Source organism: Carlito syrichta, unplaced genomic scaffold, assembly GCF_000164805.1.
Source record: "Carlito syrichta isolate Samal-C Ts95f unplaced genomic scaffold, Tarsius_syrichta-2.0.1 Scaffold306946, whole genome shotgun sequence".
Classification (NCBI taxonomy): domain Eukaryota; kingdom Metazoa; phylum Chordata; class Mammalia; order Primates; family Tarsiidae; genus Carlito; species Carlito syrichta.
In genome coordinates, this window is record NW_007251042.1 from 364,019 (window position 1) to 378,532 (window position 14,514).

The 14,514-nt window shown below is 44.5% G+C and overlaps 1 protein-coding gene across 1 annotated transcript in view; it reads left to right on the forward strand.

The window, feature by feature from the left end:
- SLC39A14 (solute carrier family 39 member 14) overlaps nucleotides 1-10,054 on the forward strand; it is a 32,300-nt gene extending 22,246 nt beyond the window's left edge. The window contains exons 5-9 of the mRNA XM_008063549.2: nucleotides 995-1,117; nucleotides 2,431-2,619; nucleotides 2,739-2,946; nucleotides 4,331-4,515; nucleotides 9,503-10,054. Coding sequence (XP_008061740.1) covers nucleotides 995-1,117; nucleotides 2,431-2,619; nucleotides 2,739-2,946; nucleotides 4,331-4,515; nucleotides 9,503-9,649 — 852 coding nt within the window. The 3' untranslated portion in view covers nucleotides 9,650-10,054. The remainder of the gene's footprint in view (nucleotides 1-994; nucleotides 1,118-2,430; nucleotides 2,620-2,738; nucleotides 2,947-4,330; nucleotides 4,516-9,502) is intronic.
- Nucleotides 10,055-14,514: the final 4,460 nt, after the last annotated feature.

Sequence of the window (14,514 nt, forward strand, 5' to 3'; positions counted from 1 at the left end):
GGGTCTTGAACCCGCGGGCTCAGGCAGTCCACTCACCTCAGCCTCCCAAAGGTGCGGGATTACAGGCTGAGCCACCCAGCCCGGCTAGTTGTCTATTTTTCACTTCACTTTTCCTTAAGATGATTTGGCTTTCCTGGAAAGTCGACCTGAATCTGATTTTACCGGGAGGTAGTGAATTTAGTCCCTTTAAAACAGAAAGGAAAAACACTTAACCTCTTAAGCAGCCCAGGGTTACTCAAAGGTATGATCAGCTTTTATGTTTGACCTATTCATGAGAGGGCTGGTGTTTTTTAAAGGCGTTTTCTGTCAGAAATCAGAGGGGCGGGTCATTAGACATTTCACAAGCTCCTATCATAAATCAGAAACTTAACTTAGAATTCTGATTTCTACTCCTGTCTCCTTCTCAGTGGATTCTTTTTACCCACTTTGTAAGTATAATTTTCAGACAAAAACTCAAAACAAATCTCCAAAACTGACACTCCCAGTACCATAGCTGGTTTTGTGGTCACTGGAAGGTCTGCAGTCAGGAAGATGCTGCAAGTCTTACTATTTAACTGGGAGATGTGTTTCCCATTTTAGAAATTATAAATTACACCATCTCCCTTTGTGTTTACAGGCAGATCAGCCAGGGACACTAGATAAGATGAAATAAACACAAGTGTCTTCTCCCTAAAGATGAAATTTTTGACAGAGTGTGCTTTTGTAGCAAAGCACCAAGAGAAATTAAAAGTAGAAAACCACATCCAAGGCCATTCTTCCTGAGATTAAAATTCTGCAGATGATGTGTCTTTTGCGTCAACAAATAAACTAGAGAAGAACCTAGCAGGTTTGGTGATGTCACATCAGTGAAACATCAAAGATTAGATTTTGCTGGAAAGGGGTTATTCCATTATGTCTCTTTCCTTTCCTAGAGTAAAAGTAGTTAAGAGATGACAGGGAACCAGTGTAGGTTTTTTTATTTTCTTAAGCTCATTTTGTTTTTCTGGGTCCACAGGCTTTTGGTTTCAACCCTCTGGAAGATTATTATGTCTCCAAGTCTGCAGTGGTGTTTGGGGGCTTTTATCTTTTCTTTTTCACAGAAAAGATCTTGAAGATGCTTCTTAAGCAGAAAAATGAGGTGAGACCCAATTCTTGGTTCAGGGAATGCACCCATCTGAAAAATTGTTGATGTATTGTGGTGGTGGTGTTAACTAACACCTCAAATTTCATTAAACACAAATTTCTGGAGGAAATAATTTCATTTCACCTTGTGAAGATATTAACTAGGGGCTGAGCCAGACTAGAAACTAGATCTGACCAGTGTACCTTTTGCTAAGTAGTAGTTGGTCCCCTTTGTTTTATCCTGGATTATTCCTTTAACATACACTTACATCTTTAGAAGAAGGGAGAGGGGCTTGATAATACATTCATTACAGTCCATATAAATATAACTGCAAAGGGACAGGGCTGATTAGTGTAGTGTAGTTCTAAAAAGATATCTTTAGTGCCTGGCATATAGTTACTTTCTAAGTAGTTGCTAAATCGAGTGAAATTAGCTAATGCAAAGCAAAAGTTCTGAATACTTTTTTTTTTAGTTGGAGTCTCACTCCATTGCCTAGGCTGGAGTGCAGTGGCACACTCACAGCCACCCCAGCATCCACCTTCTGGGCTCCGGCAATCCTTCCACCTCAGCTTTCCAAGTAGCCACCTCAGCCTTCCAAGTAGTGCACACTACCACACTCGGCTAATTTTTGATGTATTGTAGAGATAGAGGTTCCACCAAGTTGCCCGGGCTCATCTCGAACCCGCTGGCTCAGGCCAGCCACTCACCTCAGCCTCCCAAAGTGCTGGGATTATAGGTTGAGCTACAGAGCCCAGCCAGTTCTGAATACTTTGAGCAGTGACTTCCTTACTGGAATGAGCATTTGCCCTTAGGTGTCAGTTTTGATAACTGTCTAATACCAAGGTCTTCCTTCACACTTGGTATGGCTTATGTAAGTTTCCCCCAGGTTTCTGCGTGTGTGACCTGCTTGGGTTCTCTGTAATGAAAGAGGACTTTCTGTGCCTGGAGCACTTCCTCCGAGTAGGTGCTTAGTCAGGTTTGTGGCTTTTTAATTTTTTTTTTGAGTTGGAGTCTCACTCTGTCGCCCAGACTGGAGTGCAGTGGCCGCTCCTGGCCACCGCACCCTCGCCTACTGGGCTCCGGCGATCCTTCCGCCTCAGCCTTCTAAGTAGCTGGAACTACAGGTGCGCGCTACCACACCTGGCTAATTTTTTTGATTTATTGTAGAGATGAGGTCTTGCCAAGTTGCCCAGGTGGGTCTCGAACCCGCGGGCTCAGGCAATCCCCTCACTTCAGCCTCCTAAAGCGCAGGATTTGGGAGCCACCGAGCCTGGCAGGTTTGTGGTTTTGTTGAGTGTCATGCTGACCCCCTCCCATTACCCCTCCAGCATCATCACGGACATAGTCATTATGCCTCTGAGACTCTGCCTTCCAAGAAGGACCAGGAGGAGGGAGTGACGGAGAAGCTGCAGAACGGGGATTTAGACCACATGATTCCTCAGCACTGTGGCAGCGAGCTGGATGGCAAGGCACCTGTGACCGATGAGAAGGTCATTGTGGGCTCGCTGTCTGTGCAGGTCAGTGGGCTGTCCGCTGCTTGGCAGGCGGGTCGTGGCCTTGGTGGCTCGGGCCCACCTTGAAGTCACATAGTCCCCCTTTGACTCTCTGTGGGTCCCGGGGATGTGCTTTCTCATAGGATCTGCAGGCTTCCCAAAGCGCCTGTTACTGGCTGAAAGGGGTTCGCTACTCTGATATCGGCACTCTGGCCTGGATGATCACCCTGAGCGATGGCCTCCACAATTTCATCGATGGCCTGGCCATCGGTGCCTCCTTCACCGTGTCTGTTTTTCAAGGCATCAGCACCTCAGTGGCCATCCTCTGTGAGGAGTTCCCACACGAGCTGGGTGAGTGTGCATCCCCCTGTTCCACTGTGCTGCCTCTGTCATGGGTGCAGGCACCCTTCCTGTGGCTGATTCTTTGCTACTCATTCCCCTCAGTTCACAGTGCTTGTAATTAATTAACATGCTCCCTAAGCTGTGTGAAATGTAATCACTATTATTAAAGCAGTTAAATCGAGCTTTTTTTGTCTTTTTGAGTTGGAGTCTCACTCCTTCGCCCAGTCTGGAATGCAGTGACATGCACGCTCATGGCCACCCCGGTGTTGACCTTCCGCCTCAGCCTTCCGAGTAGCCAGAACTATAGATGCATGCTACCACGCCCATTTTCTCTTTTATTGTAGAGACGAGGTCTCACCAATTTGCCCAGGCTGGTCTCGAACCCGCGGGCTCGCTCAGGCAATCCACTCGCCTCAGCCTCCCAAAGTGCTGGGATGACAGGCTAAGCCACCGAGCCCTGCCATAAATCTAGCATTTTAAATGACAGGTGTTTTGTTTTTTTTTTTTCAAGGATGTGTGTTCCCCCCAGCCCCATATGCAATGTCTTGGTTTCCTCACCTATGCCATGGAATTGATAATAGTACCTGCCTTATAGAATTGTTGTGCGGATAATGGGAAACCAAATGTTGAGAAAGACTTCCCACATGCCACACGCTATTCTGAGTGCTCTGTAAAGGTCATCTCTTCTCTCCTGTTACTCTTCCAGAGGTTGAAGTATATAATAGAACCCTGGGAGTCTGATGAAGTATGAGCCAGGACGTTTCGTTTTATCAGAGTGAGAGTGTACAAAAGCCGGGACTCTGGAGGCTCAGAGAAGACAAAGTCAAATCCTGACTTTGCCATGTTTTGGCTTGAGACTTTAGACAACTTGGTTAACTTCTCTCAGTTTCAGCTTCATTGTGAGAAAGAGAGCTCCTTCTGTCTCACCATGGTTAAAAAGGGAAGCAAGGCCTGTGCTAGCTGACCACCTATTTTAAAAATCCTGTGAAAGATTTTCAGCCTTTAAACTGGAAGTACCTGGCCATTTTGGGAAATGGAGACATGATCTGAACAGGGTGATGAAGGTGCCTTAGTCTTTTGTAACTTCATTCTGGAATCTGGGGCTGCCTTGGTTTTCACCCAGACTTTATCCATAGTTTAAGCAGTCTGATGTCATCCGTATTTTCTGTCTGGAGACCTTTTATGACTCTTCCTTCTTTTATTTATTTGATTATTTTGGTTTTTGTATTTTAATTGGAGGTGGAGTCTATGTTGCTCAGGCTGGATTTGAAATCCCAAGCTCAAGTGATCCTCCTAGCTGGGCCTCCAGAACAGCTGGGTCTATAGGCATGTGCCACTGCACCAGGCTAACTTTTGTTTTATTGTCTTTCCTCTTCTGTCCTCCCTGCTGCAGGGGACTTTGTCATCCTGCTCAATGCTGGGATGACCATCCAGCAGGCTCTATTCTTCAACTTCCTTTCCGCCTGCTGCTGCTATGTGGGTCTGGCCTTCGGCATCCTGGCTGGCAGCCACTTCTCTGCCAACTGGATTTTTGCGCTGGCTGGAGGGATGTTCTTATATATTGCTCTGGCTGATATGGTAAGTCCTCCACAGTTTATGCCATGTAGGCAAATGTGGGCCAGATTATTAGACTGGTTGGATGGGTGGTCAGCTAAGGGATCATCAGATGGGTAGTTTTGTTTTGTTTTGTTTTGTTTTTTGAGTTGGAGTCTCACTCCGTTGCCCAGGCTGGAGTGCAGTTGCATGCTCACAGCCACCCCAGCGTCGATCTGCTGGGCTCCAGCAATCCTTCTACCTCAGCCCTCCAAGTAGCCAGAACTACAGGCTCTCTCTACCATGCCTGGCTAATTTTTGATTTATTGTAGAGATGAGATCTTGTCAAGTTGCCCGGGTTGGTCTCAAACCCACAGGCTCAGGCTGAGCCACGGAGCCCGTCTGGTAGTTTGTTTTATAATAACAGCTTTATCGAATTATCTTTCACATACCACACAATTTATTTATTTATTTATTTTATTTATTTATTTTTTTGAGTTGGAGTTTCACTCTGTCGCCCAGACTGGAGTGCAGTGGCCGCTTCCGGCCACCACAGCCTCGACCTGCTGGGCTCTGGCGATCCTTCCGCCTCAGCCTTCCAAGTAGCCGGAATTACAGGCATGCGCTGCCACGCCCGGCTGATTTTTTTATTTATTGTAGAGATGAGGTCTCGCCGCCCAGGTGGGTCTTGAATCTGCGGGCTCAGGCAATCCACTCACCTCAGCCTCCCAAAGGCGCGGGATTACAGGCTGAGCCACCGAGCCCGGCTACAATTCATTTATTTAAGGTGTATAATTCAGTGGTTTTAAGGGGCATTCCATTTTTTTTCTTTTTTATTCTTTTTTTTAAGTCAGAGTCTTTGTTGCCCAGGCTGGAACACAAGGACATGCTCATAGTCACCATAACCTTGACCTGCAGGGCTCAGGCAATCCTTCCACCTCAGCCTTCCAAGTAGTTGGAACTACAGGCATGAGCCACCATACCTAGCAAATTTTTTTTTTTTGAGTTGGAGTCTCACTTTGTTGCCCAGGCTGGAGTGCAGTGGCACTCTCATGGCCACCGCAGCCTCAACCTGCTGGGCTTAGGTGATCCTTCTGCCTCAACCTTCCAAGTAACCAAAACTATAGGCACATGCTACCACACTCGGATAATTTTTGATTTATTGTGGAGACGAGGTCTCACCAAGTTGCCCAGGCTGGTCTTGAACCCTGGGCTCAGGCAATCCTCTCGCCTTGGCCTCCCAAAGTGCTGGGATTACAGGCTGAACCACGGAGCCTGGCTTAACCTTTTTACTTTATCACCACACCCAACCTGCAATTTTTTTTTTTTATTGTAGCGACGAGGTCTCTCCAAGTTTTACCCTGGCTTTTCTCTAATCCCTGGGCTCAGGCAGTCTTTCACCTCTGTCTCCCAAAGTGCCGGGACTACAGGCATGAGCCACTGCACCCGGCTTAGGGGCATTAGATTTTAAAGGAAGAACAATTTTATGTTTCTGTTGGCTTATGTCATTAAATAAAATGATGATACTCAATCTAGGGTCTTTATTACATATTATGGAATATATATATATATATAAAAATTTAAATAGCAACACTTTGATTTTTTAAATCTCAATGTACTGTGTATAACTGTTTCTGTTTGTTTATTATCATTATTATTTTATTTTATTTTATTTTTTGAGTTGGAGTCTCACTCTGTCACCCGGACTGGAGTGCAGTGGCCTCTCCCGGCCACCGCAGCCTCGACCTGCTGGGCTCCGGCGATCCTTCCGCCTCAGCCTTCCAAGCAGCTGGAGCTACAGGCGCGCGCTACCACGCCCGGCTAATTTTTGATTTATTGTAGAAATGAGGTCTCACCAAGTTGCCCGGGCAGGTCTCGAACCCATGGGCTCAGGCAATCCACTCACCTCAGCCTCCCAAAGGCGCGGGATTGCAGGCTGAGCCACCGAGCCTGGCTTATTATTTATTTTTTTTAGAGACAGTATCTCTATTGCCTAGGCTGGAATGCAGCGATGTAATCATGTAACTTCAAAATCCTGGGCTCAAACAAACCTCCCATTTTGGCCTCTCAAAGTGCTGGGATTATAGGCATGTGCCAACTTGGCTGACCAGAAAATCTCAGAAACTTTTTGTTTTGTTTTGTTTTTAAATTTAAAATAAAAACTTTTTGGTTTTTTTTGAGTTGGGGTCTCACTCAGTCACCCAGACTGGAGTGCAATGGCCGCTTCCTGCCACCGCAGCCTTGACCTGCTGGGCTCCGGTGATCCTTCCGCCTCAGCCTTCCAAGTAGCTGGAACTACAGGCGTGCGCTACCACGTCCGGCTAATTTTTTTGATTTATTGTAGTGATGAGGTCTTGCCAAGTTGCCCAGGTGGGTCTCGAACCCACGGGCTCAGGCAATACACTCACCTTGGCCTCCCAAAGCGCGGGATTACAGGTTGAGCCACCGAGCCCGGCAAAATAAAAAAATTTTTTAAGTTATAGGGACTCACTCTGTCACATGAGCTAGAGTGCAGTGGCATGATTATAGCTTACTGCAACCTCAAATAATGGGGTCAAGCAATCCTACCTCAGTCTCCCAAGTAGCTAGGATTATTGGCGCATGCCACACCTGGCTAATTTTGTATGTGTGTGTAGAGACATGATCTTGCTATGTTGCCCAGGCTAGTCTCAAACTACTGGCCTTCAGCGATCTTCTTGTCTTGACCTACCAAAATGCTGGGATCGCAGGCATGAGCCACCACACCCAGCCTGGTTTTAAATAACTATAGTCACATTGAATATATAATTTTATTTCCTTATTTCCTTTTTTACTTAATGTAGACATTTTTCTATGTTGTATACTCTTTAAAAAGCATCGTTTTCAATGGCAGGATTTTTTTGGTGAAAGGGTATACTTTAATTCCAGAACTAGAATTGCTGACTTAACAAGGTTTTAGGCTTTTAGTATGTGTTGCCAAATTGCTTTCTGAAAGGCCTTAACCTTTTTACTTTATCAGCAGTGCCTGAAAGTATGCACTATACCTGCTAATATTTGGCATAACCATTTAAGTAGTTTTTAATTTACTAGTGAAGTACCTGGTCAGTTGCATCTTTTGCATAACTAACAAGGTTCATTTCCTTTCCTTGTTTATTAGCGTGACATGGTCTTTGGCCTGTTTGCATGGATATTTTTCCATATCTTTAATATATATATATTCGTTTTGTGGTTTTTTTCTCTCTCTTTTTTTTTTTTGAGTTGAAGTCTCATCTGTCACCCAGGCTGGAGTGCAGTGGCTGCTCCTGGCCACCGCAGCCTCGATCTGCTGGGCGCCGGCGATCCTTCCGCCTCAGCCTTCCAAGTAGCTGGAACTACAGGCGCGCGCTACCACGCCCGGCTGATTTTTGATTTACTGTAGAGATGAGGTCTTGCCAAGTTGCCCAGGCGGGTCTTGAACTCGCGGGCTCAGGCAATCCACTCATCTCAGCTTCCCAAAGCGCAGGATTACAGGCTGAGCCACCGAGCCTGGCTTGTTTTTTTTTTTCTTAATTGGGTTCTCACTCTGTCACCCAGGCCGAAGTGCAGTGATACTATCACGGCTCACTGAAGCCTCAACCTCCTGAGCTCAAGCAGTTCTCCTGCCTCAGCCTCCCAGATGGCATGAGTCCCATGCCAGACCTGAAAATAGTATTTTTATTTTTTATTTTTTACTTTTTTTATTTTTATTTTTTGAGTTGGAATCTCACTCTGTTGCCCGGACTGGAGTGCAGTGGCCGTTCCCGGCCACCTCAGCCTCGACCTGCTGGGCTCTGGCGATCCTTCCACCTCAGCCTTCCAAGTAGCTGGAACTACAGGCGCGCGCTACCATGCCTGGCTATTTTTTGATTTATTGTAGAGACAAGGTCTCACCAAGTTGCCCAGGCGGGTCTCGAACCCACAGGCTCAGGCAATCCACTCACCTCGGCCTCCCAAAGTGCTGGGATTACAAGCTGAGCCACCGAACCCGGCCAAAAATAGTATTTTTAATGAGAGTTCTAACCCCCACGATCCAGCCTCATCCCATGGAAATTTTTCTCTTTAGAGACAGAGTCTCTCTGTTTTCGTCCAGGCTGGAGTGTGGTGGCGCAATTATAGTGTGCTCCAGCCTCCACCTCCTGGACTCATGAGATCCTCTGTCTCAGCCTCCTGAGTAATTAGTGAGTACTATAGGCATGCACTATCGCTCTTGGCCAATTTTTCATGCAAATGTTTTAGATTTCTCTCTTGTCTTATGGAGAGCCCACCTGATGGTTAGTTGTTTTTTTTTTTGACATTACTTGATGGTCTCATAATGGTTACCTGCCTTGCTGGCCTAGCAGCTTGAGGCCTTGAATCACAGTCATGTTGCATCCCTATTCTCTGTCCCTTCATAGTTGCGCAGTTTCCCAAAGAGGTGACAGCAACATTTTGGTAGCCAAAAGACCTTTTCACGAGTTTTTTGAGTTAGAGTCTCACTCTGTCACCCAGGCTGGAGTGCAGTGGCATGAGCATGGCTACTGCAGCCTCAACCTGCTAGATTCAGGTGATCCTTCCATCTCAGCCTTCCAAATAACTGGAACTATAGGTGCATGCCACCACGCCTGGCTAATTTTTTAATTTTTATTTTAGAGACAAAGTCTCCACAAATTGGCCAGGCTGGTCTTAAACCCCTGGGCTCAGGTAATCATCTCACCTTTGCCTCCCAGAGTGTTGGAATTATGGTCATGAGCCACTATGCCCTGTCCTTATCAAGAGTTTTTAAAGTCTACAATAAAAAGTTTGTTTTTCTTCAGAGCTCATTTATTTTTAGCCAACCTCTAAACACGTGCAAGGCCACACGTGTGCTGAGTACTTTGTTTTACCTAAGTAGTTGTAGAGTCATGGTAACTAGCTCGAAGAAAGGCTGTCATGTTTGAGCTGCTGCAGTTATTCATTTTATCAACCAATTTGATGTCTATGTCAGTCACTGAATTGCCCTGCATTTATAAGGTCCAGCAAGGAATCACAACTGTCTTGCTCCTCTCTTCTTTCTTAGTTTCCTGAGATGAACGAGGTCTGCCAAGAGGATGAAAGGAAGGGCAGCATCTTCATTCCCTTTGTCATCCAGAACCTGGGCCTCTTGACAGGATTCACCATCATGCTGGTCCTCACCATGTATTCAGGACAGATACAGATTGGGTAGGGCCCTGCCAAGAGCCAGAAGGATTGGAAGTCGAGCCCCTGGGCAGTCCGATCCCTGGCCCAAGGACTCGGCATCCACGAAGTACCATGGAAGAGGCAGTTCTTTTAAAAATGGACACAGACGATATTCCTGTATTCAAATGTCAGCTGGTTTTAAATGCTCTGTCCTAGGAATAAGCTGCCCTGGTAACTAGGTAGTGCCTCTCCCCCTCTCCTCCCTTCCTCACAGTGGCTCTGGATCCTGAACGTAACTTATAAGCCAAGCCTTGCTTTTCACTTGACCCTGGCCTCTTTTTCTCAGAACCAGTGCTGAAAGATTTTTGAATTCTTGATCCTACAATGCAAAAATACAGCCAGTTGGTTAGAAATATCCAAAGGTGAATCCATGGTTTGGGGCCCATGACTCCTAAGTGTAAATCCTGGTCGTCAAGCTGGCCAATTTTGAAATGGATTCATCTATTTTTCCAGAGAAGAGACAGGAGCCAGGAATCCTTCCCATTTTTTCAAAGTCTGTTCAGTTGATTATTCTGTCAAAAAGAACTGATAGAACGGATGAGAGGGTAAAAGGGATCAACCTGAGCAAGAGGGGAAGTAGACCCGATGTGTGTCTTGTTATGATGCGCATTTGTTTCTCCTGGGATGCTGGTATGAATTCTGTGGCAAGACCTGGTGTCTCCTGGCTACCCAGGTGAGCTGATGTGGAGATGTGGTTGCTTGGACGTTCCCCATCAGGTTAACACTGACAAAATGGAGGGCCAGGCAATCCTCCAGAAATTGGTTTTGCTGTGATTTCCCTTTCCCCTCCCCACTCTTATCTTCTAGGAGACTTTGTAGCTGCCTGCCTAGAAGCACACTCTGAGCACATTTGAGATGTTTCTGTTATAGGGGAGACTGCACAAACTATCCTCCCCAGGTTGAGACTTCTGCAAAGTGGCAAGCTGACTTATAGACTTGGACTACAGTTTATGCTCTACTTAGAAAAAGGGTCATTAGAAAGGGAATCAGGGCAGGCAGCAATTAGGATTTGCTCATTCCATAAATAAAAGTATGAATAATAGGGGGCTTTGAAATGTAAGGTCACAAACTTAGGTTGGGGCACTGCAGATGTTTGCAGGATGACCGCCTGAATGGTTTTGCTGCAAATGGGTTTTTAATTACCTATCTAGATTACCACTTCTTCCCTTGTGAAAAAAGTTGAATCCTGTATTGAATTGAATATGAATCGCTCTAATTCTCTCCAGAACATAGGTGGCTATACTTGTCTATAAAACTGTAGGCCAGCCTTAGGCGCTGTGGAGCCCTCGCTTCAGAACTCTGGCTTCAAGGGGAGCTAATCTCCAAGTTCACTAGGTGAATTGATTTATTATTATCATATTGATAATGTGAGATTCTTTAGCCACTTTGGAGAGTCAGTCTCTCCAGAAGCCTTTCTCAGTGGTGCCCACAGCTGCAGCCCAGGGGCCATGTTCGCAAACTGATTCAAGTGCATGACTGACAAAAATACTGGTTCATTGCCAACACCTGAGGTTTTCTGTTCTTACACAGGAATGCTTACCACTCAGTAACTTAAAGCAGCATCTGTTTTGTTCTGTCTTCTTGGGAAATATTCTTCAAACCAGAATATTCTTGAATAGGACATGAGCAGGAAAACTGCTGGTGATACTTGGTGATACTTACAGATAAATTTTAATCTGCCAGGCGCAGTGGCTCACGCCTGTAATCCCAGCACTTTGGGAGGCTGAGGCGGGAGGATTACTTGAGGCCAGGAGTTCAAGACCAACCTGGGCAACATAGCGAGATCCTGTCTCTATTATAATATTGGGGGAAAACATTTTTTTCCTTATCTTGCCTGTTGGCTTCAGTAGATTTGAGAATATGCTGAAGAAGAAGGAAAACTTCAATGATCAAGATTCTACATTAAATATCAGGACTGACTCCTGATAGGATTATGGTCCCGTTTCACCAAAGAACCAATTCCTTGAATATTGTAATCTAACTTTTTTATATTATCATTTATTATTGTTTTAAAACCATTCTTCATCTCTTCTGTTTTATTTTTCTCAAACCGCTTTCAGGAGCTAGCAGAAATAACACTCAAAGGTTAAGACTCTGAAAGATTTTGCTTTACCTAACTCACATTGATGTATTACATTTATAATTTTAGCATTCCCTTTAGAACCTGTCACTCCTGAAAAATACCCTTCATCTTGGAGTAGAATAATAAGTTAGAGTTAGTGGGCTTCTAGTGTAAGAGAGAAGCTCAAAATATAATCTTTAACACATTGAAAGATAAAATATGAAATAGTAGGGTGCTTTCCCTTTTTGTGCGTATTGATATTAACTTAAATTTCCTTTTATAGACAGCTGCCTGAAAGGGAAATCCTCTTTCAACAGTAATTGGTGCAGACGTCAGTCCTAGTCGGAGCTTAGAGGGGTGGAGACACTCAGATCATCCGACTGATAGTAAGTTGCCATTGGCAACAGCTTTGCCTCATGAATTGAAAATGTGGCGATTTCTTTTTGGACTTTTTAGGAGTTGAATTTGCTGTTTTAAGCATTTGTACATATTAGAGGTCTAAGGAATAGCAAGTTGTTTTGAGGACTTTTTTCACCCTCGGCATTGGGAGCTTCAATCTCTTTTATGAATGGACCAGTTCCTAGTAATGTTAGCAAGGAAAGTATGTGTCACATGCAGGAATGGCAAGCCAGGGACAGATTCTGCTACTTCTCACCTCACCACTGGCATGCAGGTTGCCTCTGTCCTTGCCCAAAAGGTATTTTATGTCAAGTTTCATCCTGGGGTTATTCCTCATGGGTCCTTCACCTTGGGTTTAAAAAAGGCTTCTCTGTTTGGGTAGCCTAAGATCTGTTTTTAACGTCTTCTTCCAAAGAAATGGTAATATGCTGGATATGCTGGAAATCTGCTTAAAAAATAGTTGCCTGATTTTTTTTGCAAAAGAGGTTAGGATTTTAATGTTTCTATTTCCCTTTACGGCTCTGCAGTTCCATCACAGTATTTTTTTTAATAACTCAGGTGTTATGAGAAAAAATTAGAAAATTAACTTAAGTGGACTGTAAATGTTTTATTTGTAAGAGTCTAGAAATAAAGCTATATTCTGTAATTGTTGAGAATTTCACGTGTGATCATTTGCAGTAGTAATGTGGCTGTAATGAAGACTTTTCAACACAGGGTGGCAATGGTGTCACGCGGACTTACAAAGTTTTGTTTTTCCAGGTCCAGCTTAATAATTTGACTATGGGATTTTAGAAGGAACCTTATGCTCACTTTAAAATTGATTAGTTTCTCTTTCATGGCGACTGTGACCTCACTGTGTTGTGTGAGAAAAGAATTGTGGTGTTTTCTCTCATACAGAAACTTGAAACTTGTAGAGTTGGCTTAGATCATTTAAACCACAACTCCTGTATGTCTTACAGGGAAAAGTTCTGTTATGAGACTTAAGATTCTAAAACTATTGTCATTCCAATTTAGTTACAGGATTAGGGATTTGTTTTTCTTCAAGAACAGAAATGAGCAATAAGGTAGAAGTGTTGATTCAATCTTATACGACTACATACATTAGAGATCTACAAATGCCCACTGCTCAGTCCTTTTTTTTTTGATTTATTGTAGAGACAAGGTCTTCCCAAGTTGCCTGGGCAGGTCTCGAACCCGCGGGCTCAGGCAATCCACTCGCCTTGGCCTCCCAAAGTGTTGGGATTACAGGCTGAGCCACCAAGCCCAGCCCTTTTTTTTTTAGACTCAAACAATAACATAATAAACGGCTCTATTAGTCTATTAATATTCATTACCTAGCTACTCTACCATTTGCTGGAGTTGCTGAAAATGACATTCACTCTGCCCTCAGCTTCTGCCACCTCTTCTGGAAAACCTTTTCAGAAAATGCCCACACTCCTTCCTGCCTTCCCAGATGTCTCTGCATACCTCAGGTACAGGGCTTGCATTGTAATTGCTGTTTTTTGTATACCAAATTCCTTCTGGGTAGAGGTTATATCGGGTTTCTTTCAGTGATGTCAGCACCTGCCACACAGAAAAAGACCAAATGAAATGCCTTTAGAGTCCAGTGTTTGTGAAAATGTTGCTTTCCTGTTGTGTTTTCCTGTGTTTCACTGGTGGTGGTTTTGCTTATGCCTCCGTTATCTGTCCCACCTTTATTTAGAAACATGAGTTTGAGAGAGGTGAATGTGTGACCTGCATGGAACAGAGCTAAGCAAACAGGCTATTAAGTAGATTAAAACCTTGACCTTAGCCATCTCTTTGTAATACTCTTAACCAACTAAGCCATTTAGGACATTTTTGGTGGAGGGTGAACAAAAATTCAAGAGATGCTATACATTAGTGCTCTCCTATTTTGTTACTTCTGCACAGTCTTCTTTACCATTCAGTGTTGCTTAGTTTGGATTTAGGCAAAGCTATTTCAAGAAATAATCAAGACATTAAATGTGGACACCATTTTTTATCTGCAGAAAAACAAAATGTCCGTCTATTTTAAAGGTTTGGTTCCCTTTGTGATCTGGGGTGAAATAACCTAGACATCTAAATAATGACAGGTTCAATCCCAGCAGAAGCGCATCCCTTTCATCCTTCTGGAGTAAACTTTTTTTTTTTTTTTTTTTGAGTTGGAGTCTCACTCTGTCACCCAGACTGGAGTACAGTGACCGCTCCCGGCCACCGCAGCCTCGACCTGCTGGGCTCCGGTGATCCTTCCGCCTCAGCCTTTCGAGTAGCCGGAATTACAGGCACGCGCTACCACGCCCGGCTGATTTTTTTGATTTATTGTAGAGATGAGGTCTCGCTGCCCAGGCGGGTCTCGAACCTGTGCCTCCCAAAGGCGCGGATTACAGGCT